Source organism: Anomalospiza imberbis, chromosome 5 (assembly GCF_031753505.1).
Source record: "Anomalospiza imberbis isolate Cuckoo-Finch-1a 21T00152 chromosome 5, ASM3175350v1, whole genome shotgun sequence".
Taxonomy (NCBI): Eukaryota; Metazoa; Chordata; class Aves; order Passeriformes; family Viduidae; genus Anomalospiza; species Anomalospiza imberbis.
In genome coordinates, this window is record NC_089685.1 from 38,530,452 (window position 1) to 38,557,476 (window position 27,025).

The window sequence follows — 27,025 nt, forward strand, 5'->3', positions numbered from 1 at the left end:
GGACTCTGTTTCAGACTCTCAGAATGCCTTCACTTGGCAAGGCACTACACTGCCTAGCACTATTTTTTGAGCTGATGCATGATATTGGGTTCACACATTTCTTAAATAAATTAATTCATCTGACACAGAGTCCTTTCTGTTTGCTACATGGATAAAAGGAAACAGATTTAGTGCCATTTATACCACAGGAATTGAATGCTCATACAAATGTGCTACTGGATTTATACTGAGCTTTCAGAAAGTCACAAAAAGAGGAGATCCAAAAGACTACTGGATGCAAGAGACTTTTTCTAAAACCTCAAGTGTTGGAAGTTCATAATTTCAGTTTAAGGAACATCTTTTGAATCCTGTATTTCCCAAGAAGAAAAATTTAAATGTTAAATTATAGTAGTCAGCTCTTGAGCTGGAAACAACTTGGAACAGGGTTCAGCTGAAGAATAAGAAAATAATTTTTTAACTTAATTTGCAGAAATTTTAAAGGCTTGGTGTACAGAAAAGCTAAAGTTCCTGAAAAACTGCATATCTCACAAGAGCATAGAGGGAAATATGCTTCTGGAGATGGATTAATGAGGAAAATTGAGACAAGGACCAATCACTGAGCATGCCATTGGTTGGTTGACATAGAGTGAGACAGTGGGGTCTGGATGGATCATGGTATGGCTGATCATGAGGCCATACTGTCACACTCTTTTACACACCCAAGTTAGTTAAAACAGGCTCAGACTTGCAGGCTAGAAGTGTGCAGGCTGCAGGGGTTCATCTACAGGAGGGCTGGGTGTCAGGGGTGGCACCACAGGCGCTGCCGAGGAGGCTCCCGCTGCCACTGGAGCAAGGACTGCTCACACTCAGTGTGGCTCATCCCGCTTGTCACACGGTTGTTTTTCTGTATGGTTACATGCTGTGTGTGCAGGGAGGTGTGTCAGGGAAGGAAGGTTATCCTGTGTCAAGAAGAGCTGTGGCACTGCTCTGTCCTTTTGCACTGGTCGGATGCACAAGCAGGGCCAGGCTGCACCCTTGGCATCAGGCACTGCAGGGCCTTGAAACCAGCCTGGGCACAGGGGGTGAGCTCAGCCACACCTATCCCTAGTGTGAGTGGCAAACCTCAACTTTCACATCAGGCTCCTGGACCGGAACAGGACTTTGGAATGTATTCCAGTGGCTTTCAGAAAGTGGAGCATCTCATATCAGCAAATATTTAAATGGTTATTTTTTAAACTAGATTTATAAATTTATATAAAATATTCATATATTTCTAAATCTATTATAAATCTATTTTTAAAAAAGAGCTTTTTAATCCTAGGTACTTACATCCAAAATTAATTTAAAAACTAATTTATTTAAGATAACATACTTGAATATGTATAATTAATATCTCATTTTTTAAATATGATTTAAATTTGTAAATCCAGAAATAATGGGATGTGGCAATTGGCATCCCAAAGCCATAACTGAGTAATGACTTCGTTGTGATTTCAAAAGAAGTCTGTTCCTAAACATACTGACCACATTTTCATGTACATCTAGGAAGCTCAAAAAAAAAAAAGGCATCAGTGACAAGACCCTGAAATTGTGTCAGTGGTCACAGCCTGACTGAGTTCAAGAAGAGTTTGGACAATACTGTCAGGTACACTGTGTGACTCTCGGGGATGGTCCTGTGCAGGGCCATAAGTTGGACTCCATGATCGTTGTGGGTCTCTTCCAACTCGGCTTATTCTGTGATGATAAGGTATTTTCATAATGATCAGCATTTGCAAAAATGCCATGCTTGAAGACTACGTAAGGTTCTCTGTATGTTCTAGTACTTCCATAAGCCTCGGGGGCCACAGGAACAGCTTAGACAAGATAAGTATTTTTCTAGCATCAGTACTTCACCATCTGTTTCCTCCTGCAAACACCATTCTCAGCAGGAGCCAAGCAGGGTATGTAGCAAGCAGTAAGAAATGACACAACTATAAAGTAGGAACACAGTATAGGAAAACATCTACTTATAGAGTGGACTGTCACCAAGGGAAGTAATTTTTGGGTTTTAGTGTAATAAAACAAAATAATTGTACCATATTGAACCTTTCCTGAAGTTTTAATACCAGATGCTAAAATATGAGGTACCTGATAATGTTTTTAAGTTAGATACAGTTTTTGGCATAAAATTAGATTGGACAAAATTGTGATTAAATATAATACAGCACTGCAGATTCAGGAATTCTTTTCAAGATCAGTAAGCTAAAGAAGAAAGAAGTCATGCTATTTTCACTCCTTTCCAGTTTCTATGGCTACTGAAAACCAAGCTTAGAAACTGAATGATGCATATGTCTAACTTGGCAGATGAATTAAAGTCTAAATATCACTGTAATAGTGTAATTCTGGACATTATTCTAGCTTCCTGTATTTGAGTTTCCTTTACATGAACTTGAGATGAGATAGAACATAATTACTTGTTAATTGCTTTTCATATAACAGACGGCAAGAAGAGATATATATATAGCACCAGGAAAAGTTAACAGGCATGAGAATATTGGTTTATATTCAAGCTGAACCTTCCACAGCACAATAATATATTTATGAATATCACTTCACATGAACTAAAGGCCCTGCATCTCTCTACCTGCCATTTGAAAACAGTGCAGGTCTCCCATGGATTTTGTGTTATCAGCTCTTATGGGTGGCTTAGATACTCCAGAGCTTCTCAAATAGCATCAGGCTCCCAAGTTAGGCAACTACAGTGCTCTCGCTGTGACTGAAATAGCCTTCAGGCTACTAGAACAACAGCTAAACAAATTCTGGGTTTATGCTCAGACAGCAGGTAGTGAACTAAAGGAATTACGCTGGGACATGCAGATCGCATTGCGGATTTAGTAGGCAATGAACAGAAAAATTCATCTGGGAAGGAAACACAAGAAAAGTACTTCAGGAAATGATGCACTGAACACAAAAAAGAGACATAGGTTTTGTGTTCTGATAAGATCGAGACAAGTGATGTAACCTGCATGCCTCTTGATATATCAGATCATACTGGTACAATTTACATGCACTGGAATGATTACCTGGCACATGATACTGGAAATGATTCAGTATTTAAGTAATGTAGCAGGCAAAGCTCCTTTTTCCTCATGGAAAACCTTGGCTCTCTGAGTATTCTTTTGTACGTATACTTTGTTCCTTTAAGGTGCTGTGCAAGCCACACTGAGACTTCATTAAACATGTGCGATTTTTAGTTCATAGGATCACATACAATTTCTGGATCCACGAAAAAATCACCCCAATATATAATTAATTGCTTAACAATTAATGCAATTTGATCTCATCTGGTTTGGCCCTGCTCTTTGCCGCTCTTATCCCTAAAAGGCTGCCACCCACTATTTGCTGCACAGAGGTGTTCCCCCTGCTCAGCTCTATCTATTGGTTCCCACATGTTTTGCCTGGAAAGACTTCATCTCTATTGGCCTTGTAGGGCAACACTACACTAGTACCACAGCTGCACATGGGGGTTTCTTCCAGTTCCATTCTGTTTTCTCATGGATAGCATATTTCTCCTTTCAGTAATTTCCAAGTTTCTCTTTTTTCTCCTTGTAAACAAAGATCTAAAGTAGCCACATTTTCTCATTTATTCTCTCTCCCTCTCTTAGAGCTGTCTATTCATCATGCTGGAGACAGTTTCAAAGGCAAACAGATTGTCACACTAATTTTCATTTGGCATTCAAATTTACCTAAATGAGAGGGGCTGACTGTATTAAATAACTTCTAAAACACTTGAAGAAGTTTGTAAAATGCTAACTGTTTTGAGTTCTTTTGAGGACAGAAGGATCTAGAAAAGAAACGTTTTGAGCAGCAGCAATCTGGATTAGGAGAGACTGCCAGTCAAAAATCATATGAAAGGAGCGTGGTAAGGAAGCAAGAGAAGTCCTTTCAGAACAGCTAAAGAAATATAAATATCCTCGATCCTTCCAGCTTGTGCTTCTTACTCAGCTGCAGACTCAGAGAATTTGGGAAGCAGCTGAACTGGTACTAGTGGCTTCTTCCCTGCCTTGGGGCTAACAGAAAACTGAGATTGCAGAGGTTCTTCTACCTACAGTTGCCACTGCAGTCATCTTTGCTAAGCAAGAGCAGCATTTGATGAAGGATTGGTACTTTTCCATTAAAAAACCCCAACAAATTACAGTTCTCGCTATACTGTCACTGCAATTGGCACCCCTGTAATCAAGCTTTTCACCAATGAATGGTCTTGTTTGGGTATCTTTCATTGTCAGTACAAAGCTAAAAGTGGAAAGAGTTTAACTAGGACACAGCCAGCCGATCTGCCAGTGGATATTTTTCTAAGGATTTTTGTCCACATGAGTTCTGAGTGCAAATGCCAAATGACATTCAGAAGAAAAAAGATTTAGCTGATAAAACTGCGCAACAGGGCTTTTTCTACTATTTTGGCTGCCTGTGGTACACAAATTACATTATACTTCTTGCTTGATTAAAAGGAAAGGAAGTAAAAGTGAGCGCTAACCTTCCTTTTTAATTAAACTGATTAAAAAGGATCATCTGCGTGTTTGTCTTTTCATTTCATATTTCACTAGCCAAATGGGTTCTCAAACAGAGCTGTGGTGCAAGATAGAATATCTCTAATGAGTAGCAACTTTTTTTTGCAGGTATCTACTTAGTTTATCAGGATGCCTCATTGTTAATAGTCTCCTCTGCCCAGGCAGCTGTTCCTGTGATATTAGAACAACATGTTCCCTCCAGGACAGTGTGTGGAGTTATTTCATGTCCAACCAGAGATAAAATGTAAGCTACTCAAAAGGAACTTACAAATCACCCTGTAAAAGGAGACTGCAGAGAGACAAGTTGCTGGTAAGAAGTGAGATGAAAGGGTTATATTAAGCACTTACTGACCATATTTCTCTTTCGCCAAGCCACATTATGCAACCTGTTATATGCAGAATACTTGCATTTTCTAAGAGCTGAACAAGCATTGCAGATATGTGCAGAGCAAATATCTGTATTGAAATGACATGTCAGAAAAACTAAGTCATTTTGCATGGAAGTCAGGATGTAGAGGGAACAGGTGGCAGATACAGATATTTTGGAAAGGAGTATGCAAGAGAATAGATTTAATCTGCATTGTTACAGGGGTCACTGGATATTTCCCTTCCTTATTTACACATATTTACTGAAAAGAGAGAGAGACCACATGGTAATATATTTTTAATCTTACATATTCCTGCAGGGCAGGGCTGTGAGGAGCTGGAGACCGGCTGCAGCATCACAGGAGCAGGAACTGGTAGTCCCAGGGGGTTGAAATAGCATCCTGGCTTGTGGGCAGCACAGGGGGAGCCCTGGGAAAGGGTCAGGGACCCCTAAAATAAAAAAAAAAAAAAATGGTTTGCAATGGGTGCCAAACTTTTAGTTAGCTACATTTAAATGAGGTAATCTCCCATAGCAGATCTAGGATTATTGTGTCTAAAGGTTCAGGATGAAATTTATTGGGAGACATTCTCACTAGCTGATTTGGAAATCGTAAACTTTCTTAAGTGCTTGTTGCTTTCTTTACCCTAGTACTCTGCCTCTTGGGTGATTTGTGCTAGGCAAATTGTAGCAGATGTCCTCTGCAGAGAGTCCTCTGACAAAAAGGCATTAAACACTTTAGCCTTTTCAGCATCATCTGTTTAGATCTTTCCTCCCCTAAATGCAGCAGACCAAAGCTTTCTCAGCCTTCCTCTTACCATTAGTGCAATTACAGAAGGATTTCCTGTTACTCCGTACAGGCATGGCCTTTCTACTGCTCCCTCCCTAACAGTGTTTTTCTGCCTTGCTGTTGCAGCCGTGCTGGGGTTTTTAGTGCTCTCCTTCTGAGCCCAGGTGGGTAACAGAGCCTTCCACAGCAGTAGCTTGCACTCCCATCCTCTGGTCTCACAAATTATTTGTTTCCCTCTGACTTTACCTGTCACTCTTTGAGGCTGGTGAAATCTGTTTATTTTGAGTATCTATAGCCTCATACTCTTTCTCTTTACAGAAAATAGGGAACTCCAAAACTTCACAAGTAGCCCAGGCTGTCCCCATCATGATCTCTAAAGTTGTTGAATAGTTAATTCTTGTGTATTATTTTCCCAAGTAGTTAAAGTACTTCATTACAACTCCTGTCCTCTGAATGCAGAAATGTAAAAACATTCAGAAATAAAAAAACCTTCACATCTCTTGCTTTTTTGTGCTGAAAGTGTTCCTCACTGGTACATTAGCATATGAAGAGGTCAGAAAATTTTATTTTATTTTTTAAAAATATAAGTCACTTCTGATACAATATAGTCAGATAAAGGTAAACACAACTCTCAGGTCTTGCAGTGTAATTGAGCAATGTGTTGGAGACATGAAAACTGCAGATAGATTTTAAAGAAGTTGTTTGTAGTTTAATTTTGATTCTCTTCAAAACTGCAGAATAATTTAATACTAAAGGATCTCATCTGTATTGCAATGAAATCAAGAAAGAATTTCTTGTACTCGTTGGTGGATTTTAGCTACAACTGCAAATACGGAGCAAAATGAGATGTTAAATGTTTTAAGTTAAATCTCAATAACCAAATTTGGGAGGAATATTTTTATTGTTTATGCCTACAGTATTATTATGCTTAAGATTCCCATGTTCTATTTTATTTGTTTTATAAGAAGCAGAGAGTCTTCTTAAAAAGCCTCACATGCAGAGACTTTGCAAAATGCAGATTATCTAAAATATCCCTCTAAACCACCAATAATAGCGTTTTAGCATTTGCTTTATTTAGTTTCACTACCTTTTTGAGTAATCCATACTGCTTTAGAAGCTTAACAAACAAATGAAAAATTATGATAGTCAACAAAATACCAAACTATTGGTGTAAGCAAACCTGTACAAGCATAGTTCAGATCTAGGGAAAGATGAAATACAATCCAGGAAGTAGTGTGGATAGCATGTCTAAATTATTTTTGTCTCTTCATGAGCAAGGTAGAAAACCACAAAAGATGTTTGAAAGAGAAGGCAAAGTAGTAGTTTTATCTCCTGCTCTTCATTTTCTTGGCAGAAAAAGCATTACAATCAAAACATGGACTGACATCTCCAGAACAGCAAAAATTGGGTGAATATTTTTAAGTGCAAAAGCACACTTTTCATAATGACTAACTGGATTAAAAAGTAACTACATCAGTAATTTTATGAAAGGAAGACACTTGACATCACAACAGCGAGGGGAAGCAAAAGTTATTTCTAATACTCCATAAACTGCTTGCATTAGATGTGCAGTGGCAGGATATGCATTAAATATTTTCAGATTCTTCCTTTTTTATTTTTCGGAGCACTTTGCAGATGAAACTTGCACCATTCTCAGCAAAGATAGGGCAGACTATGGTCCTGGGATGCTGTACAAAACCATTCTTCTGTTATTGGAAAGAGACACAGCATTTTTAAAAGACAAAGTGACAGGTTGATAAGGGTTTTGTTCTGAAATCACAGAGCAATGAAACATGTCAGAGAGGTGTGCTTCTTCCAACAGGTCTTGATTTAAAGCAGAGAGAAGCTGGGGGCTGAGCAGCCCAGCACCTATTCCTGGGAGAATGTGTGTTGGCATTCCAGCAGCTCTTGTTCCCGGACAAAAGGAGCTTTCACTTAAACTGAGAGGTATTGAGTAATGAGCCCCTGCACAACACAACAAACCCAACACAACTATCTCAGCAAGGCTCTGTTAAAGCATGGGAAATTTGCCATGGCCCCATGATTTTTCATTTTAATTGGAATAAGAAAGATTTCATCAACAATTACAGAGCACAGCAGCAAGAAATCTGTTTTTCTTTAGCAGCAGATATTGTGCAGGATAGACAAAGAGCTAAGTTAGGAACAAAACCCCTTTTCAGTGTAAACAGCTATCTAATCTGCAGAAGATAAAACATAGAATCAAGATCTTTCAGATACCAAATATATTGAAAAAGCAAAATCATGCCTTTTCCACAGCCCTAATATGGCTATAGCCAGTCTTCCTTACCTCTTATGAATTACTCTGCTAATGCTGAGGCAACTTCTCCCAGCTTCTTGGCATATTTGGACAAGGGTTTTCAAAGAGTCATTCTTTGACCTTCCCAGGTGCTGCTCATTTACAGTTTCATTTTATAGGTAGTAAGTCCAGTAGGGGTCAATGAGGACCACAAGCATTAAAAAACAGAATGCAGCTTAGGATGCTTTGTTATGGACCTAGAATTTTCACTATGTGAAACTAAGCATTTAAATAATATGCCTCAAAGGTGGTATAAGAGGCCATAATAATTAATTTTAAAGTTATAATTTTAATTAATACATATCATAGCCTACCAGCTATGTTGTCCAATGTCTCATAGCCTTTGTGAAAATGACACACTGTTAAGCAGAGGAGCACAAGACTCAGAGCAGATTAACTTGGTTCAAACGGGTTTTTGCTGCCCAAAAGACTATTAATGATCCTCTGTTTCCTAAACTGAAGGTCACTATTCCATCCTCTGAATGCATACCCATTTCCAAGCAGGCAGTGTAAGATTTGGGACCTGGGCATCAATGTGCAATACAAACCTATATCTGGAAGACAGGTGTCCACTTTAGGACACAGGGAGATGCATGTATATCTAAAAGTAATCTAAAACATACCTAGCAGATATTCAGCTAGAAATGCCTGCAATGACCAAAAGCCAAATTAAATAAAAATTTACAACCGTGCCACCGCAATCCAAATGTGAATACTGCAAGCAGTGGCAGGGATGTCCTAGAAGTACACAACAGATACTGGCCAGCTCCTGCGTGGTAACACCATATGGATCAAATTTTTTCACATTTGAAAGATGCATGTCAAAAAGATATGCTGAGGATTTACAAAAAACCCTTGGTTGGGATTAAAAAGGTGAATAGAATTATTTCTTACAATAAGAGTGGTGAATTAAATGAAATCAGTAGAGAACTAACTGAAAACAAATAGATTAATTCCTTTTTTAAATGCAGAATTAATTGAAATGAAGATTTTGGACTTAAAAGTTCAAAGGAGCTAAGAAAAATAGGTGAGATAAAATCACGGAATGTAGGTCCAGTGCTGCCTATTAAACAGGACAATCCGAGTGCAATTTATATGGGAGGAAGAGTTAATTGCTATTTTTTGTTGTTGTTTCCTATAGTTGGAAACAGCATTCTGAGATGTTTCATTAGCTGTACATGAGTTGAAAATAAGAAGTTAAATATATTGATTGAAACCACTATAGAAAGAGCACATTATTATCTTCATTACAGTTAAGAGCACTGATACCACACAGCTGATGAGCTATTTTGAGTGATGAACCATGCCTATTTTGTCATCCTATACCCTTCCCTGTTGTAGCACAAGAAAGAATAAGTTCTAATTCTCAAAGCTGAACTTACTGCCAGGTCCACATTAATTGTGAAAAACATAAGACTAATTTGGTGAAACAAATGGCTTTTGATTAAATAATGTTATGCAGAAACACCAAACAAATTAAACACACTATTTCCTAGAGGTGCATTCCTCTCTAGTCCTGGTAGGGATTGAATTTGAGTGTGCAATATATCATGTTTACATTCACTTCTGTTAATAATTTCATCAAAAATACACAGAGACTGGTAAATAGTAGGCTAAAGGGTAGGACACTAAGAGTGGCTGTCATGGGTTTGCTAAGCGGGAAAGCAGGAAATCGCCAGACCTCCCTTTCAAATTTCTCCCATGCACAAGGGACAGAGAAGAAGTATCTTTTTCCCATGGAAAAAAAACCCAACAAAACAACTTAAATTCTAAACTACCTCCTACACTTTCCTGAGAGTTAAAACCCTAGCTGCATGTTGACCAGCTCTTGGCTCCTCACAGTTACCCACTGTCAACCCTGAAATCTGTAGCACATTAAGAAAGCACAAGTTGAGGACAGCCCAAAGTAAAGTGAATTAAAATTATGACAAATAGTGCACAGAATATTATTCCCTTTTTATTCAGTGCTTTGGCAGAGTTTCTATTCTGAGATGCCAGAAGAACAGAGAAAAAAACCTGAAGGAATCAGGGAGAACTCATGTTAAAATAGCGTGCACCTTGATTTGAGCCTTAATTATCTTCTCTTCAAAAGGCAACTCTGCAAACAGCATGAAAGTATAAAGTGTGGTTTGAGGGAAAAAAAAACCCCACAAAACAAATGAATAAAAGTAAGAATGTATCACATCAGTCAATCTCTATTTCAGGAAGTGATGCGAGCAAAGTCCGCAGCAAAGTGGGCCTCCCAGAAATACTCTGCCACCCACAGCATTGTGAAACCTTCCTTTGGTGTGAAACACGGCTGGGCTTAGCTCCTGCTAGCAGCAGTTAGCTGCACCCCATGCAACCTTGCTGAAAGTTAGACAAACAACAACCAACCACTGTTATTCCTCCCCCACCCCTGCAAAAGTGTGTCTGATTAAACTACTGTTACAAAGCCCTAAGCCAGCAGAAACGAGTCCTGCAGTTTCTGATAGGAAAACTGCCTGCTCCACATCCCCCCAGAGGGAATGGAAAGGCTGGTTTACTTGAGAGCTGTTCATGTTTTGGATCTCGCCTCTTTTTGGAGCTCTTGACCTTCAACTTTATTGTCTGGGATTTTTTCCCACTTCTCTCATTTTCTCTCCCATCAGCTAATTTTCTTTATTTCTTTCTAGTTACAGTTTCCAAAACTGAACAAACAAGGAAAATACATGGTCAGGTAACAAAACTCAACACCTGACAATAACATTTAGGCAAAATTCATGCAACAATTACAGCTGATAAATTACTATACCACATCAGTTTTAATTTGGCTGCCACCATAGTAAGTCTTGCATGTAGAATTTCCCACTGCACTACCTCAGACCCAATACTTTCTAAGCATATCGACATGGACTATTTCCTGGCAGAGTAACGGCTGCCTGAAAGCTATTGACTAAGCAAAGTAGGACTAGAAGAGAGCACATTATTTGACATAATCTATCCTGCTCTCAGGATATTTGGTTGGATTTTTTTCTCCACTATTCCTTTGAGGCCACAGCTTTCCACTGCTGCTGCAGCAACGGTTCATCTGCTATTGCTTTCCTGCTTTCTGAGCAGGGCTGGTGGCAGGAAGCCACAATTGCTCCTTGTGTTTATCTCTCCCCATCTCGCAGCCCTGACAGAGTGAGTCTATTTGGATAGCAAGAAGCTGTGGTAACTAAGCAGCCACAAAATTTAAAAGGGACATTTCCAGCTACTTGCACTCCTAACAGTAAGTGCAAAGCAAGTATTTTATAATAGAATATTTTTTTAATGTGAATGGAATGACAAAAACAAATACCAGGTTTTGTGTGGGTGCCTTACTTACATAACCTTAAAGTAAATTTTCCTGCTTAAGAATAAAAAGCTCTTCATCCTAGAAATGGTTTTTGCTGACAAACATATTAGCAATAACGTCATATTCCAGTTACAATCTCTATGTATTTCATCTTGAGCCTTCCTGTGAGAAGTTCAGAGCCATGCACAGCCCACTTCTCTTCTTTCTCTAGAATGTAGCTCCCATTTCCTGATGGAATCAAACAGCCAGATCCACTTAACCCCTTCCTGGAATATTTAACACCCTGCCTCTTGAAGAACTGTTTCAACCAAACAGTAAGAGAAAACATTTGAAGGGGTAGGTCTAAAATGCAAGCTTCAAGCCCAGACCTCTGCTTTCCCAACAGAAGTAGTGCTCAGATCTAGGACTTTGGTTCAAGGTCAGCCAGCAAGTCAGGAGTAGACTCAGCACACATACTGGGATCAGCAATGCCTCTGGTCCTTCCTCCTGTGCTTGGACTACTCCTGTTGTTTTTGTATAGAAAATAATGACTGCAACACTCTCCAAGAATGACTAACAGAATGGTGATGAGACTGCTAGCAGTAGTTATTCTTCTAGATGGGTCACTAGAATTAAAGACAATTTTTTTTTCATCAGCGATGCTCCTGAAAAGTAAGATTTGATCCTATAAACATCACCACAGATTTCAGGTTTTTTGTGTTCATGCATAGTCCAAGGGTTCGATGAGATTAGGGTACAATTTTTATATCTCAAGCACCATCTTTAGTGGGCTTCCATTATAAACAATGAAAAACACATTTTAAAGAAAGGGCTATGGCTGCATTTTTTCAAAGGTAAACTCTGCCTAATCTCTGCACATGCCTGTCCTCTGGTCATCCTGCTGCCAGCACAGCCCCGCTGGACCTGAGGTGATGCTCAGTGCTGCTGCATGGGGTGAGGGCTGGTTTGAAGAGGTTTGTGCTTCCTTAGTTTTTCCAAATGATGGGCAAGATTTCCCAGTGCACTCTGTCTGCCTTTTACTGCTTCAGGGATGCAGAGTGGTCATAAAGTTTAATTGCTCAATTAAGCAGGCTTTACAGTTGCTCTGTGTTGCTGGAGTGCCACAAAGCAGATTGTGCAAACTAGTGAAGCTGGATCATAACTGTGTCGAAACCAAGACACACATATTTGTGTGTGTATGAGAAAAACATTCAATACCTGGGCTAAAGTATCCTAAATACAGAAGTGGGTATAGATTGTACAGGAAGGCACATGTTTCAGTGTTATGGAGCGAGTTACAAGCAAGAACCCTAATTCCCCCATATCTCTTTACAGGATGGCAGAGGGAGCCCCCAGTGTGCAACTCAAGCTGTCACAGCCAGAGTTCTGTTGAGGCTGCAAGCTGGAGGGGAAACACAGCAGCTGGGGCTTCCTTCCACTCTCTGGTGGCAGCAGAAATAACCTTCTGTGAACGAAGCACAGGAAAAAGGGAAAAAAATGCACATAAGCGTCCATGACAATTTGCAAATGAAGGAATCTAAACTCTCATGGGGAGTGGAATTCAGTGAAGGTGGCTGTAGGTGAAGGCTCAGACCACCTCTGCTTCTCATCGTCTGCTTGTCCTTTACCAGCTCCCTTTGGCAGCCCCACAGCTTTTGTCCCCACCCTCCACTGGCGGTTCCTGTGTCTTTTCAAGTCTCGGTTGTGGGTGATGCCGGATGCGTGTGGCTAAGGAGAGAAGGACAGCAAACACTTTAGGGTGGTGGAGGCCTCTAGAGACAACTTCACTACAAATAAATTCTTTGGTTATCTTAATGCCAGCAGGCATCCCAGTAAAAGTGGTTTCATGTTCAAGAAAGGTGCCTGCTGACTTCCAGGTTAATAATTTTTTTTTAATTAACAAAGCAGTTTGCTCACAACATAAACTATTGGCTAGAGCAGTGCTGTTCAAACTGCCTGCTATGGCTACCGAAGGAGCCATGGAACAGTTCAAAAGGGCTGTAGCTCACAAAGAGTTAATCAATCCACTATATTTTTATATTAAACTGTCAACAGTTCAAGCCAGTAAGTATTTCTTTTGGTAAGTGGATGTTGTGCAGGGCTTGCAGGATTTTCAGAAACAGACAGATCAAAAAGCAAGCCATGCTTGGAAAACCAAAATAATATAAAATCGTGAAATGGACAACAACACCAGCCTCCAGCTCAGACCCCATAGGATGGTGCCCATTTGGTGAGGCACTGGCCTGTGCTGGGATCACGTTCAGCTTCTGACTCTTCCCAACTCTATCCCAGTCCTCCTGCTCCCTGACAATGTCACATTGAAAAACATTGCTTTTGGGATCCACATTGAAGTTTATCACAATATTTTTTCAAGCATTGAGTCCATGACAGTAATACAAATCAGCTGATTTCTAGTCATTCTTTAGTATAGGTAAGTAGTGACAGATTTGATTTAGTACAATCACACTTCACTGTAGTTTTTCCACTGTGTTTGAGGTGCAGGTCTTGCTTGGTGGTGATGGAAAAGCCACAGGAACATTAGCATTCATTCTCACGGCAGCTGGCATTACTGCCAACCCGGTCTGCTCCCACTCTCCATACCACAAGGACACTCACAGCTACATTGGGCAGCACACTAGCCAGCTTCGCCCTCCCCATCTCCTGCCACCCACACACATTTAGATCAGTACTGAGTCTGTTCCACACTGCTTGTCACAACTCTCTGACAAAGCAAAGAGAGGCAAAGGGATAAAGGGTTAGGAGAGAATTAGCAAGGAGGGAAGAGATGGAAGGAATACATATGCGGAGTGGAATATGCTTAAATAGATCATTGACTACAGTTTTCAGTTGTGTTTCAGTAGAAAGCATTCTACAGGACTCCCAGCAGATGACACAAGTTGCAAAGGTCACTTTAAGTGAACTGATTTCAAATCTAGATCAGATTAGAACAACTGGAGGTCTGATCACTAGATGGTTATGCAAGAGTCACATGTGAAATCATCAGCTGCTCCTTATAGTGTAGCTTGAGTGAAACCCTCTGCCCAGCCTTTCCTCCAGAGAGTTAATGCAGGAATAACTGAAAAAAAATGCATTTTGAGATTTATTTTTCATTCTCAGAACATCCCATAAAGTGGTTGCTTCTTTCAGACATTTGGGAAAGAATAACTGCATATATTCTTTAGAGTACTATTATGTTGTTTGGACCAAAGCTACCTATTGAACAGTTGTCACATCATAACTCAGGGACATATGCCAACAAATTTGAAATCCAAACTCACAGACATTAACAGGAAGATGAAGAATTTAGATAAAATGTGCATTCAACCTCTAAGCAGGCAAGCCTGCACTGACATTGCTCTATATAAAGCAAGATTTCTGTTGCTACGGTTTCCAAATGGCCTCATTGTGAGCAATCAATAAAGGCACTGAATGAAATTGTTAAATTAAAACTGCAGCTCCTGATGCTGAAGGCAAGGACTCTGTGCATGTTCAGTCACAACTATAGGTTAGTTTGTTTAAGTCTTTGTGTTCAGAGGATTTGATCACTGCATAGAGCAAATTCATGCATGCACAGCCTGAGATCACACAGAGATGGTCTCTTTTTCTTTTTGCACAAATGATGGTTTGACTTTTGTGCTATTGAAAGGTAAATATCTGTCAAGATCATGACATACAACTAGCTGCAGAATATTTTGTTCAAAATGATAAATTGCTTTATCACATTTTAGTATTTTATTAAAGCACTATTAATATTATTTCTCTTACATATGAACTGTATGATGACATTTCAAAAATTAATATGATACAGAAAATTTCAAGTTTTGTATGATTTCGGTGAAAAAGGTATAAACACCAAGTACAGTCAAATTGAACATCAACAGATCTGAAACTGAATGCTATCTATGGATAAAAAAGTATTTATATCAGTTCAATATGAAGTGGCAAAAATATATAATTACCATTAAACATCATTTGGGATGACAGAAGATTGTGAAAAATTATGGTTTTGGCTTACCTATACAAAATGCTGCTGACCATGGAATGGAATTACATGGTAGAGATTATATGGGACCTTCTTTTCAAAATATTTTAACTCTTAAAATAAACAACTAGCAACTGAGTCCAGAACGCATAATAAACAGACTTGAAGAACTTTTAACCCCAATCTTAAAAAAAAAAAAAAAGGAAAATTGTTTATAAAAGAATAACTAAGAATAACAGTTTAGAGCATCTTTAAATCCAATGGAATGAATTTTTTAAACCCTTAATACCCTGATGTAATTGTCCCAAGCACAACCCTGGTGTGTCTGTGAGATACTTGACCTTTCAAACCCCTCAAAATAATGGAACTGGTAAAACAGAAAGGTTTGCTCCCCTTGATACAGACAGCATGCTAGATGGAAAAATAAATGTTCCAAAGATTTCCAATGATGATGAACAGAAGTCATAATTACAAAAGGTAGAGGTACTTTAAAAAGCTTAACTTTCAATTAGATATAAACTATGAATCTATGTCATTCTGCAAACAGAACTCAGGCTCCTAAGTTGCCTAAAGGCAAAGGTTTTGTATTCCTTTGAGATTTAGGCATCTTAATCACATATGTATCTTAAACATTTTTGAAATCTGGCATTCATTTCCAATCTAACCACTGATTTTTGTGTGGTATAAAATCACCAGAGTTAGTATTTCTATACTTGCCTTACTCTCCAAACTCCTTCATTTGACAAGACTTTACAAGCTTAGCATCAACAGTATTTAATGTATAAAACTAGAGGCACCAACCATAAAATCACAGAATCATCTGTGTCAGAAAGGACCATTAAGATCATTGAGCCCCACTATAAACCCAATACTGCCAAATCCAACACTAAAGCATCTCCCAAGTACCACATCTATACCTCTTCTAAACGCCTCCAGGGATAGTGACTCTGCCACTTCCCTGGGCAGCCTGTTTCAGTGCCTAGCCACCCTCTGGGTGAAAACCTTCTACTAATATCCAACCTAAACCTCCCCTGGCACAACTTCAGGTCATTCCTTCAGGTACTCAAAGAACAATGGACTACTGGATGAGACTTTATTTGTATGAATGGTCCAGTCAATCATCATAGGACATATATATAATTATTTTACTTTGTGTGTGAAACCTTCTTTAGAAGAACAAAGTACCTTACAAAATGTGAACTTTGTCTTCATAAATAAAAGCATCTGGTTTGCTGTCTAACCATCTGGTTTGTCTAAAGTTTATAGTCTCCTGAGTGTTATTCACAGGCCCACATATGAGCAAGCCTCCACAGACATTTTTATTCGGTAAAAGTTTTCCCACAGTCCCTCATTTTTTTCTATCTGTTTTTGATCTTGTAAAAAAATGCCACTTTAATACGTGTGTTGTAATACTGCATATGTTTGTGTTTCTGTGAACTAATCTGTGCAGATCTCCTAGTGTGTAGATATTATGGGCTAGATTCTCTTGGGAACATTGGAGGAATGAACTACAGAAGAATCATTTGGAGATACCAGACTGTATGACTTCTGTGCGGTCTCTGAACAAAGGCCTAGGTGAGGATGGATAGATTACTTTAAAATGCATCAACTATTAACATGTAACAAGGCATTGAGAATTGTTTCAGTTCAATAGCTACAGCTGGTAATTGGCAACAACCACTTTGTCAGACAGGTATTCTGCTGTGTTTGACAATTCCATGATTCCTGACAGCACGCAGCTAGCTGTGTTCAGCTCTGTGTCAATAAAATGTGTTATTATTTTCCCTTAATTCTACAAGCTGAACAGTCACTACGTTTCTGCCTGCTCTCTCTGTTCCATAAACACAAGATTTTCCATCCAGAGCCCTTAGAAAGCCTTGCCAAAAGGGTTCATTCTCCTTTAGAGTTCAACTGCTCCAGTTTCTGAAGAAAATGTCTCAGTTCTCTGGTAGGTCAGTAAGTACACAACAGTTCACGAGCTCTGATACTTCTGCCTAATCTGCTCTCTTACCACAGGCAATGGAAAATGTTTCACTTGAAACAACAAACATTCAAAATCAGAAATAGAAATTACCTCAGTAGATATTAATATAACTTTAGAGAAGTCTATCACTTTGCTGAAACATCAGTCATCATTTAGAGCAGAAAGAAAATGTTGCATATTTTTCTCTAGTTGATAACAATGATTGCACCTTTTTATCTATTAGAAGTCAGCAACTTTATGTACTATGTCAAACGTGTGATTTAAAGAAGTATAGACATATGGATTATGGAATGCAGTACTATATTTGCAATCTGAACATAATTAAGCCAACTGGAGCAAAACACTTGTATTTTAAGTGTGAAATAGGTGTCTATTTTTACAGTCATTCTTCCTCATATTTCTTTAATATAAGAAAGTAGAAAGGATCCAAATAGCCCTGCAGAAGTTAAGACCCAGGACTTCTCTTTCTACAGAAGAGTTGAGAGAGGGCAGCTGGATCCCACTGGACCCTGCTGTGTTTAGTTTCTAAAAATGGGAACTAAACTGAGAAGCAGCCTCCAGGGGCAGCAAAATACAGCAGGAAGCTTGGAGATGCTGTTCTGTTCTAAAAAAATAAATTGTTTCATGTATGTGATTCTATTTACTTCTTTGCTTATTAGTGTAGCTTGGGGGTGCTGGGCTGTTGCCAGGTCAGCTTCTTGCAGCTTTGATTCCTGTTGACATACAAAAGTGTGAGTGTGTGAGCTCACGCACACATACATAAAAGCAGCTTTTGTGAATGCAGAGAAGAGTTTTAAGTAATTCTAATTTGCTGTTAATAGATTTCACTAAAGCCTTGTATGCTGCAAGAGAGCTGCACCATATATTCAAGTCTAAATCCTAGATCATTCAATTTTAGCCTCCATCATATAGACAGATTCTAAAATGAGCCATAACTTTCCATCTGGAAAGTTAGTGTGTTAACTGATTATACAAACTTCCAGCCATTGTAAATAGGATGCATGTTGCAAATTTAAGTCACAACTTTTTTCAGATTTCAGCAACCAGCCAGGTAACAGAGCTAAAACAATGAGCCTTATTCTTTGTCTGTATGTTCAGATACAAGATGGGCTTTGTATTTCTATTGTTTATTGTACTGAAAGCCCTAGCTTATTCATTCAGAATGAAAGTCAAGACAATCATTAATTGTGATTTTTCCCAAGTAGCAATGCTAAGCCTGGTCCTAAGTAAATTACTGACTGTATTGCTAATTATTTACATGCATTGAATTTCAGTGTGAATGAGCCTATCACATCCTATCAATTTCTACATTACAAATCATCTCATGTTTTCAATCTCAATGCAAGATTAACACTTTTAACCTGTGAATGGGAGACAGTAATCACACCAATCAGGACAACCCATATCCTTATGTTCCAGAGCTTATGCTACAGAGCTTCATTTGAGAAGGATAATTAAACAAAAAATTTTGCTTAAAATTTTAAATATATTTTTAGGAAAATATATTTATTGCTATGAAAATCTTGTGTGACCCATATTTGTTTTCAGACCATATTTCCAAGAGCTGGGAAGATTTGTTTTCTGGCATGCATCAAACATTTTTCCATTGGCCACAGCATTCTTGCACTAATTGAGTTTAGAAAACCCTTCAGCTGCTGCCTGGATGAATACAATCCGTGAAAAGCAAGCCTCAGAAATAATGGGATCCATTAGCTACTTACACTTTATTATCAAACGTGAATCAGTTGCAAACTGTAATATGAGAACTATATTCTGGTATCCCAGACCTTTTAGATTATGAGATCTGCCATCAAAAAGGGATGTCAGTATCTTTCTTCCAAAATACTTCATACTTCCCAGTGAAAGAATCCACTAATTTTCAAAAGATACAAAATTGTACAAGACGAACACTGCATTCTGAAGAGATGATTTTGCTGTCTGAAGTAAAAACGTCAGAGAATTTGCTTTGTTTATCATGCATGAAATCCGAACAAATCTGTTCCCCAGTTAAAATTATCCACTCTGCTAAAAAACCACACAAATCCTACAAAGTAAAATCAATTACAAATTGAGACATTTTGGAAGAAGGCGTGGATCTTTTAAAATGTGATTATGGACTATGTAGAAGAATGTTTCTTTGTATTTTCCCCAAATGTTCCTTTACTTTCACAATAATTTTATTTCCTATGACAATATATGTAGAAGTAACTGATTGTATTTTGCCATAGCTCTTATCTTTCTATTAATGTTTTAGATAATACATGAGCAAGATAATCTCACTATTTCTCCCATTATTTTTCCACTGAGACCATTTTCTCTCCTTTTTAAACACGAGGAAATTTAGAGCCACGTTACAGCTGGCCTTGTTAACATACTGACCTTGACTCTTTGTTGCCTTACACTCTTGGCAGCTACATAATTCTTTGCTAAGTGGAAGCTAAAATGCCATCCTCTTTGAATGTTTACCTTCTGAACATACATGTGAATTTGATTTCAAAGAGGACAAGATCTGAGCGGAGAACCATCATCATACTTTTACGTCGAAGTCCAGTCACTTGCTGTTTTAAATTCTGAACTACATAAAATCCCAGAAAAAATAAACCCCACACAAGCACATAAGTCACAAAAATCTTCAATATATTTGACTCCTGTGTTGCCAAATAAATTCTGAGCATTCAAGTAACAAGTATGTTTAAATTTAAAATTCATGGGTTGCACTGGATCGGCCTGACAGTGCTGGTGGGCAGTGAGTCCACAGGTTTCCTACTGCAGCTTTTGGACTGCAGTGTGGTACTATGCTCTACACTGGCAAATTTCCAAAGAAAGATTCATTGCTGCTCTCCTTAGCCCAACTCACTGGCTCTGCTCAGCTCACCTCTGTCCACCTCCTGCCATTCCCTTCCAGCCCTCCTCCCTGTGGAGCCAAGTTATATACACAAGGTTTGTGCTCCTGTCACGAAGTGAATAAACAACTGGAGATGCTGTCAGAGACATTCCTTACAGTGCTACATCCTGCTACCATACCCTCACTGTTTCCAGAAAACGGAGAAAGCAGCACTGCATGTGGCTGGTCTGTGGGAGATGAGCAGGTCACAGCAGCACCTTATATCATAGCCTGCAATGAGGTCAAAGCAGCCCCAGTGGAGGAGGTCAGGTAGTGAGACTCTCAATCCCTTAAAGCCTCACTAAATGCCCATGTAAAAGATTTAGTAGTTGTATGAATCTTGTTGCTATAAAGATACACAACACATCATCTGTGTAGAATAGAATGACTGTGAAATAAAGTACTTACATTTCAGTAAAATCCAAATAGTTTTCCTTCTATTAGGAAATAATAAAATGCCCTATATGTAGTTGAGTACAAACCTGCCAGCTTTTTATGAGATGTTCTTTCTGCTAAGTGTGGTTTACCAGCAAACATGCCTTCATTTCTCTGGGTCTGATTATTCCCTATAGGAGTCTTTACACTGGTGCAAAATCAGGTTAACAAAAAAAAAGAAGGCCACCAAACAAATGCCTTACATTCTACAGGTGCAATTATTTCACAAATAAAAAGGAAGTGAATACAAGAGTTTGTAAGTGATGCTTGCAGATTCTTACCATGTATTCCTTTTGAAGTCTGAGATACATTACCATTTTAAAGTACTCTGTGCTCAGTAAAATTAAATAGGGATATTGTTAGTGCTAGGACTTTTTGTAAAAGTATAGTATCTTAACTGAGGGGTTTATTTTCCATTCTGATATAATTTTGGTGTTTTTTTTTTTTTTTGCTTGTTTTGTGCTAGTCATGTTCCAGTTAACTCTTACAGTGTTACAGCCTACAACCTCTTAGCTCTTATTCCTGTTTTTATGCTAGAAAGCAAATGGAACAACCAGCACAAAGCCTTTAACCTTATCTTCCAGGCAAACTTATCACTATATGTTGGTTATTGTCTTCTTTTGCTAATAGAAGGCAGAACGATACATATATGTAGGTACATCCCTGGTTTTCACACAGGCTCTTCTAGGATGATAGTTTTCAGTTCCAGAAAGAGCGTGCAGCAGATGAACACCCAAATGAGGATGAATTTTAAAGGACCTAAGAAAGCATGCTCCCAAAATGCAAGTTTTATACATGTTAAAAATACCTATTTAATGGTATACTTCATATTGAAACACAGGTTGTCAGTACCAGACCTTAGATAATGCCCACAGAGGAAACAGATTTAGAGTTGCTTTCTTTTTCTTTAAAAGTTCCCTGGACACCCAACAAAACTGAATTGCTAATGGCTCACCTTTGGGTTTATCATGAGCCTTAGCTGAACCTTTTTGTCTAACTGGGTTAATTAGGTATTATGTTTTCTCTTTTTTACCTAAATAGATTTTATAATGTCTTAATATTCCAGCTCCTGCAGCTGCTTTCATTGTGCAAGTTAAAGATCTCTCTCATGCTGAGCCACCTATTTTCACCAAACATGTAAAACCTGTATTGGTTCTGAAATTTCCACTCATCTTCAAGAACTAACTGAAACTGGCCAACAAGGAGGTGACCATTCCCCTTCCTCCCATGACAGGGAAAGACTGGAAGATAGACCCGTGTGACTGCATAAACACTGTTCCTTAGGAAACAGCCTTAAAAAATTAAATCACTTTTTGGATCACATGTTAAAGCTTGGTACAACTGAGGGTTTGGGATGTGCTAAATCTTACACGTTCTGCACAGTCCCATTCACTTGAACAGAACTAATCACTCAAATTGCATAAAGCTAAGTGCTTGTTTAAATCCTCACATGACTCATGACTAATGTTCACTATTTAAAATCCTGTCCGAAGACAAAGGAACTGATTGTTTCATTTGAGCAGTCAACTTTCTAATCATCATAGTAATTTAAATCTCTATCATTTAAAATGTCTAAGAAGCGTGAGTGACCTCGCTTCATGAACAGATTCTCCTTTTGTCCTTCCAGAAAATTTTGCATACTAAATACTACCGCATTAGATGTAAAATATTTTCAGTCTGAAAGCGACTTAAATTCCATGCTTTACGACAGATATTAAACAAGAAAAAAACTGAGACAGAAGATAAATTTGATGGGGTTCTTCGAGTGCCCTAAATCTAAAGAGAACTCTGACTTGATCTTACAAAAAACCACCACTGCGTATTTAAGTGGGTATAAGGCAGTTTCTGAATATGTCAGTGTACAGTGCTAGAAGCGAATACAGGATTTACTGCTTTATCTTCTCCAGTTTACCAGAGTTATAAAAGCCACGGAGTTTGTCTCGTTGCATCTCCAGGAGGTTCAAAGAGCAACTCTAAGCCTTTCGGGCATGGCATCATTTTGTTCTACTTAGCGCAGAAGCCCACCTAGGTTCCGCTTTGTGACTGGGGCCCAGCAAAGCGCACTGTGGTGTCAGCAGCGGAGAGAGCCCCTGGCAGCGGCCCGGGCTCTCTCTCTCTCTCCAGCGGCCCGGGCTCTCTCTCTCTCTCCAGCGGCCCGGGCTCTCTCTCTCTCTCCAGCGGCCCGGGCTCTCTCTCTCTCTCTCTCTCTCCAGCGGCCCGGGCTCTCTCTCTCTCCCCAGCGGCCCGGGCTCCCTCTCTCTCTCTCTCTCTCTCCAGCGGCCCGGGCTCCCTCTCTCTCTCTCTCTCTCTCTCTCTCTCTCTCCAGCGGCCCGGGCTCTCTCTCTCTCTCTCCAGCGGCCCGGGCTCCCTCTCTCTCTCTCTCTCTCTCCAGCGGCCCGGGCTCCCTCTCTCTCTCTCTCTCTCTCTCTCTCTCCAGCGGCCCGGGCTCCCTCTCTCTCTCTCTCTCTCTCTCCAGCGGCCCGGGCTCTCTCTCTCTCTCTCCAGCGGCCCGGGCTCTCTCTCCGCCGCTCCCACAGCGCTGCCCGCAGCCGCGGCCGCGCCCCAGCTCGGGCCGGGCCCCGCCCTCCGCGCTGCCGCAAAGCGCGCAACACGGGGCGGAGGCGGCCGTGCTCTCTGTCGCGCTGCCGGAAGTGATGGCGTTGTGCTTTGCGGCGCGGCGCCCCTGATCCGAGGGCAGGAAGCCCCGTGCGGCCTTTCCGCGGAGCCGCCGCCGAGGACGGGTGAGTGTCGGGGCGCTCCGGCCGCGCCCGCCCGCGCCCGCGCCCCCGCCCGCGCTCACGCCGCTCCCTCTGTCTTGCAGGAACAGCCATGCCGGCCAAGGGCCCCCTGCAGAGCGTCCAGGTCTTCGGACGAAAGGTGAGGCGCGGGCACGGCGGCCTGCACCATCTGCTGCTCTCTGCCGGGCCGGCCCGCGCCTTTGGGCCGATCGCGCTCGGGGTGTCTCGGCCGCAGCTCCGCGGCGGGGCCGTGCGGCGGGGCTGGGCCGCGGGAGGGCCGCCGGGGGAGGGCCGCCGGGGTGAGTGCCGCCGGGGTGAGTGCCGCCGGGCAGCCCACGTGTCCCGCTCCGTGGCTGCCGGAGCGCGCCGTGTCCCTGGTGCGCTGCGGAGCTGCGGGGAGGGCTTTGCTGCTCTCGGGGGTGGGTGTGAGTGGTCTCTCACCGGAGTCTTACGGAGCGGCCGCCGCTGTCGCCCCAGTCCACAGCGGTCTGGCTTACCATTGTCGGTATCCGAGGGGCACGTTGTGAGGTGGTGTCGGGAAGGTAAAGTTCGCCCTGTTGGATGGAATGCTGCGTCTCCAATAATTCACGCTACCAGTCTCTTGTGAGAAAACGAACCACAAAACTACGGTATTGTAGAACGGAGGGGTATTTCCTTCGTATGCTATTAAGTCTTGTAACTGTAAATCAAACACTGAAACTTTTATTAAGATTCTGTTTTAATACTGTGATTATACCTGGAGGTGTAGGGAGAGATACTGTTTTGTGTTTGTCTAAGACTAAAACTGCTCTGTTGTTAAAATGAAATTGAAGTTCCTGCTGCTTGTGCAAAAATAAAACGCTGTGTTAATACACGTTTGGATTTTTAGAAAACTGCAACGGCTGTTGCCCACTGCAAGAGAGGGAATGGCCTCATTAAAGTTAATGGAAGACCTCTGGAAATGATTGAGCCCAGAACTCTGCAGTATAAAGTAAGCATCCATTCAGCTTCTGCCCTGCATCCCTTTTTATACATGTAATTGCTTCACACTGGAGGCAAGGGGCTTGTCCTACTGAAAGTGCACTTCTGTGATGGGGGGGTTTGCTTAACAGGTTTCACTTAATGTGAAGTATTTTTTGCACTTATCCACTTTCTAAACTGAAATGGGTGACTTAAAGCCCTCGTTTTAAAGAGGTTATTTAGAGCTTTATACAATAGCTGTTGAACAATGCTGACAGAATCTGTAACTGTCTGGGTAACTATAAAGTATAATAAGTAGTGAAGAAAACTACCTACATACTATTTCACATCTTCACTTTTAATGAACTTGACTTATTTTTTGTATATAGTTATGACATCCTAGTTATTTCTCTTGTTCTTAATTCCCATGTGCATATGGTTTGCTGCTAAGCTATTTGAAACTTAAATAAACCAAAGACTTCAGTAAACATGTCTTATGACAGCACTAGTCGACGTCAAAGAACTCTGCCACACGTGAACTTGACCTGGTTGTGTGCTTTTAAAATCAAGGTTCCATTTTTCATAGGATTCAATAACATCATGTTTGGTAAAGCTACTACAAGCTCTGACCCTCATTACAAATGAATTTTCTTTGTGTTTCGTTTCCCAGCTGCTTGAACCTGTCCTTCTCCTGGGGAAGGAGCGGTTTGCTGGTGTTGACATCAGAGTCCGTGTGAAGGGTGGTGGCCACGTAGCACAAATCTATGGTAAGGTTTTTGGTGGGATTTCTGGAGTGGGCTGGAATGGGTAAAGCCACTGTGGTGAGTTGACACTGGCTGGATGCCTGGTGCTCACCAAGCTGCTATATCACTCCTCTCCTTATCTTGATGGGGAGAGGGAGAAAATAAGATGGAAAACCCTTGTGGGTCAAGATGAATGCAGATTAATAAAGCAAAAGTAAAGGCTGTGCACTGAAGCAAAGGAAAACTAAAGGCTTTCATCAGCAGGCAATGTTCAGCCACTTCCCAGGAAGTGAGGCCTCAATACCTATAGCAGTTGCTTTTCCTTTGGTTTTACTGCTGAGCAGACATCCTCTGGTATGGAACATCCCCTCTGGTCAGTTTGGATATCAGTTGTCTTGACTATGTTTCCTCCAAGATCTTGCCCACTCCTAGCCTAATGGTGATGGAGATACCTTGTAGGCACAGCCTTGATGCTGTGTGAGCACTGCTCGGCTGTAGCCAGAACACAAACCAGATGAGAGCTGTCACAGGAAAATCATCTCAGCCAGACCCAATGCAGCCACATATTTAAGAGGCTTAAGTTTGGAATAGTGACTGGCCAAACTGTTCTTTCTCCACTGTGCGAATGTAGTTTCTCATAAGGGCATATTGATTATATTTTATCTTCAAAGCTGTAGCAGAATAAGCTGAGTGAAGCAAAATGAAGTTTTGATGAAATGCACAGGAACTACCTTTACATTGTGAAGTGACAGGATAGTTTAAATGCGGCTGAGCACAAGGATTTTAAGAGAGGTTTAGCATTAGAAAGTATATCCTTAGTTGTATATTTCCATGTTGCTCAGAAGCATCTTTCCTGTATGACCAAAGCTAGGCAGTTTTCCCCTTGCAGGGAAGGCTGGGAATATAATTGCATTAGCCGTTCCTAAGAGCTCATCTTTACAAAAGATAGATTTGTTCTGTTCTTAATTTGAATGTAGTTAGTAAAGTGGAGTTAGTAAAGTGTAGTTAGTAAAGTGGTTTATATGGTGCATATAAACCAGGCAAATTTCAGGCCCAAACTCAATACCATTTGTTTTTCAGTTCATATTTTCATCAAAATCCTGATGTTAATATTTTGACAGATAAGTGTAACAACATCCTGACAGTTAGTCCCATTCTCCTGGTTTGAGTTCTGGTAACTGTTACTGTGCTAGTTTGTTTGTATTGCTGTGTTCTAGCACTCAGACCATCCTGTTGTCCCTTTTGCAGCCTTAGTCTTTCAACACAGAATCAATTTTATCTTTGTTGAAAGGTATAGACATTTCAGAGAACTGTGTTTCTAAAGATTTTGAAAGTTGACTGCTTGTAGATAGAAAATGAACCTACATTAGTACTTGGGAGAGAAAGTGATCAGACAGCACTTGTGCAATTTCTTGGCTAGCTGGCAGCTGTCAAATCAACAAATGAACTGTGGGTGGCCTCTTGGCACAGATTTCTTAAGGTTTGCCAAAGTAAGGGTCACGTGGACTATGTGGGAGGGGGGATATTAAGGGGAGAAAGGACAATTTGGCAGTGAACAAAATAGCACATTTCTCAGATAACTGGCACTTTGTGTTTAAATTTTAAATAGATTTGCAATCGTTACTGATCTTTTATCTTTGTTTAACAGCTATCCGTCAAGCTATTTCCAAAGCTTTGGTGGCTTACTATCAAAAATGTAAGTAACTCTTAGTGTTTTATTAGCTTTAAGTGGAAATGTATGGCTTTTGGTTCTATTATTGCAAAAAGTATTAATATGGATTTGTTCCATATGGAACAGCTTAAATGAAAGATTTTTTTTTTTTTTAACAGATGTTGATGAAGCTTCCAAGAAAGAGATAAAGGATATTCTAATCCAGTATGATAGGACTCTGCTTGTTGCAGATCCTCGCCGTTGTGAATCCAAGAAATTTGGAGGACCTGGTGCTCGTGCACGCTACCAGAAGTCTTACCGCTAAAATTGGTCTCTAGTCATGTTGCAGACAATAAACAGAAAGAATTTGATAATTTTCATGTTTCTAAATTGCC

At 40.3% G+C, this 27,025-nt stretch overlaps 1 protein-coding gene across 1 annotated transcript; it reads left to right on the forward strand.

The window, feature by feature from the left end:
• The first annotated feature begins 23,200 nt into the window (after window positions 1-23,200).
• Window positions 23,201-27,008, forward strand: RPS16 (ribosomal protein S16). Its single transcript, XM_068190303.1, has 6 exons — window positions 23,201-23,300; window positions 23,381-23,436; window positions 24,166-24,267; window positions 24,907-25,003; window positions 26,628-26,675; window positions 26,810-27,008. The coding sequence occupies exons 2-6, from the start codon at window positions 23,389-23,391 to the stop codon at window positions 26,953-26,955; spliced, it is 441 nt and encodes a 146-aa protein (XP_068046404.1). The 5' UTR covers window positions 23,201-23,300; window positions 23,381-23,388; the 3' UTR covers window positions 26,956-27,008.
• The last annotated feature ends 17 nt before the right edge of the window (window positions 27,009-27,025 follow it).

What these genes read in the sequence shown, in the direction of transcription:
- RPS16 (XM_068190303.1), top strand. Translation starts at nt 23,389, where the DNA reads ATGCCGGCCAAGGGCCCCCTGCAGAGCGTCCAGGTCTTCGGACGAAAG. An exon ending in TCCAGGTCTTCGGACGAAAG is followed by an intron (nt 23,437 to 24,165) that starts GTGAGGCGCGGG and finishes TTGGATTTTTAG; the next exon opens with AAAACTGCAACGGCTGTTGC. An exon ending in CCAGAACTCTGCAGTATAAA is followed by an intron (nt 24,268 to 24,906) that starts GTAAGCATCCAT and finishes TTCGTTTCCCAG; the next exon opens with CTGCTTGAACCTGTCCTTCT.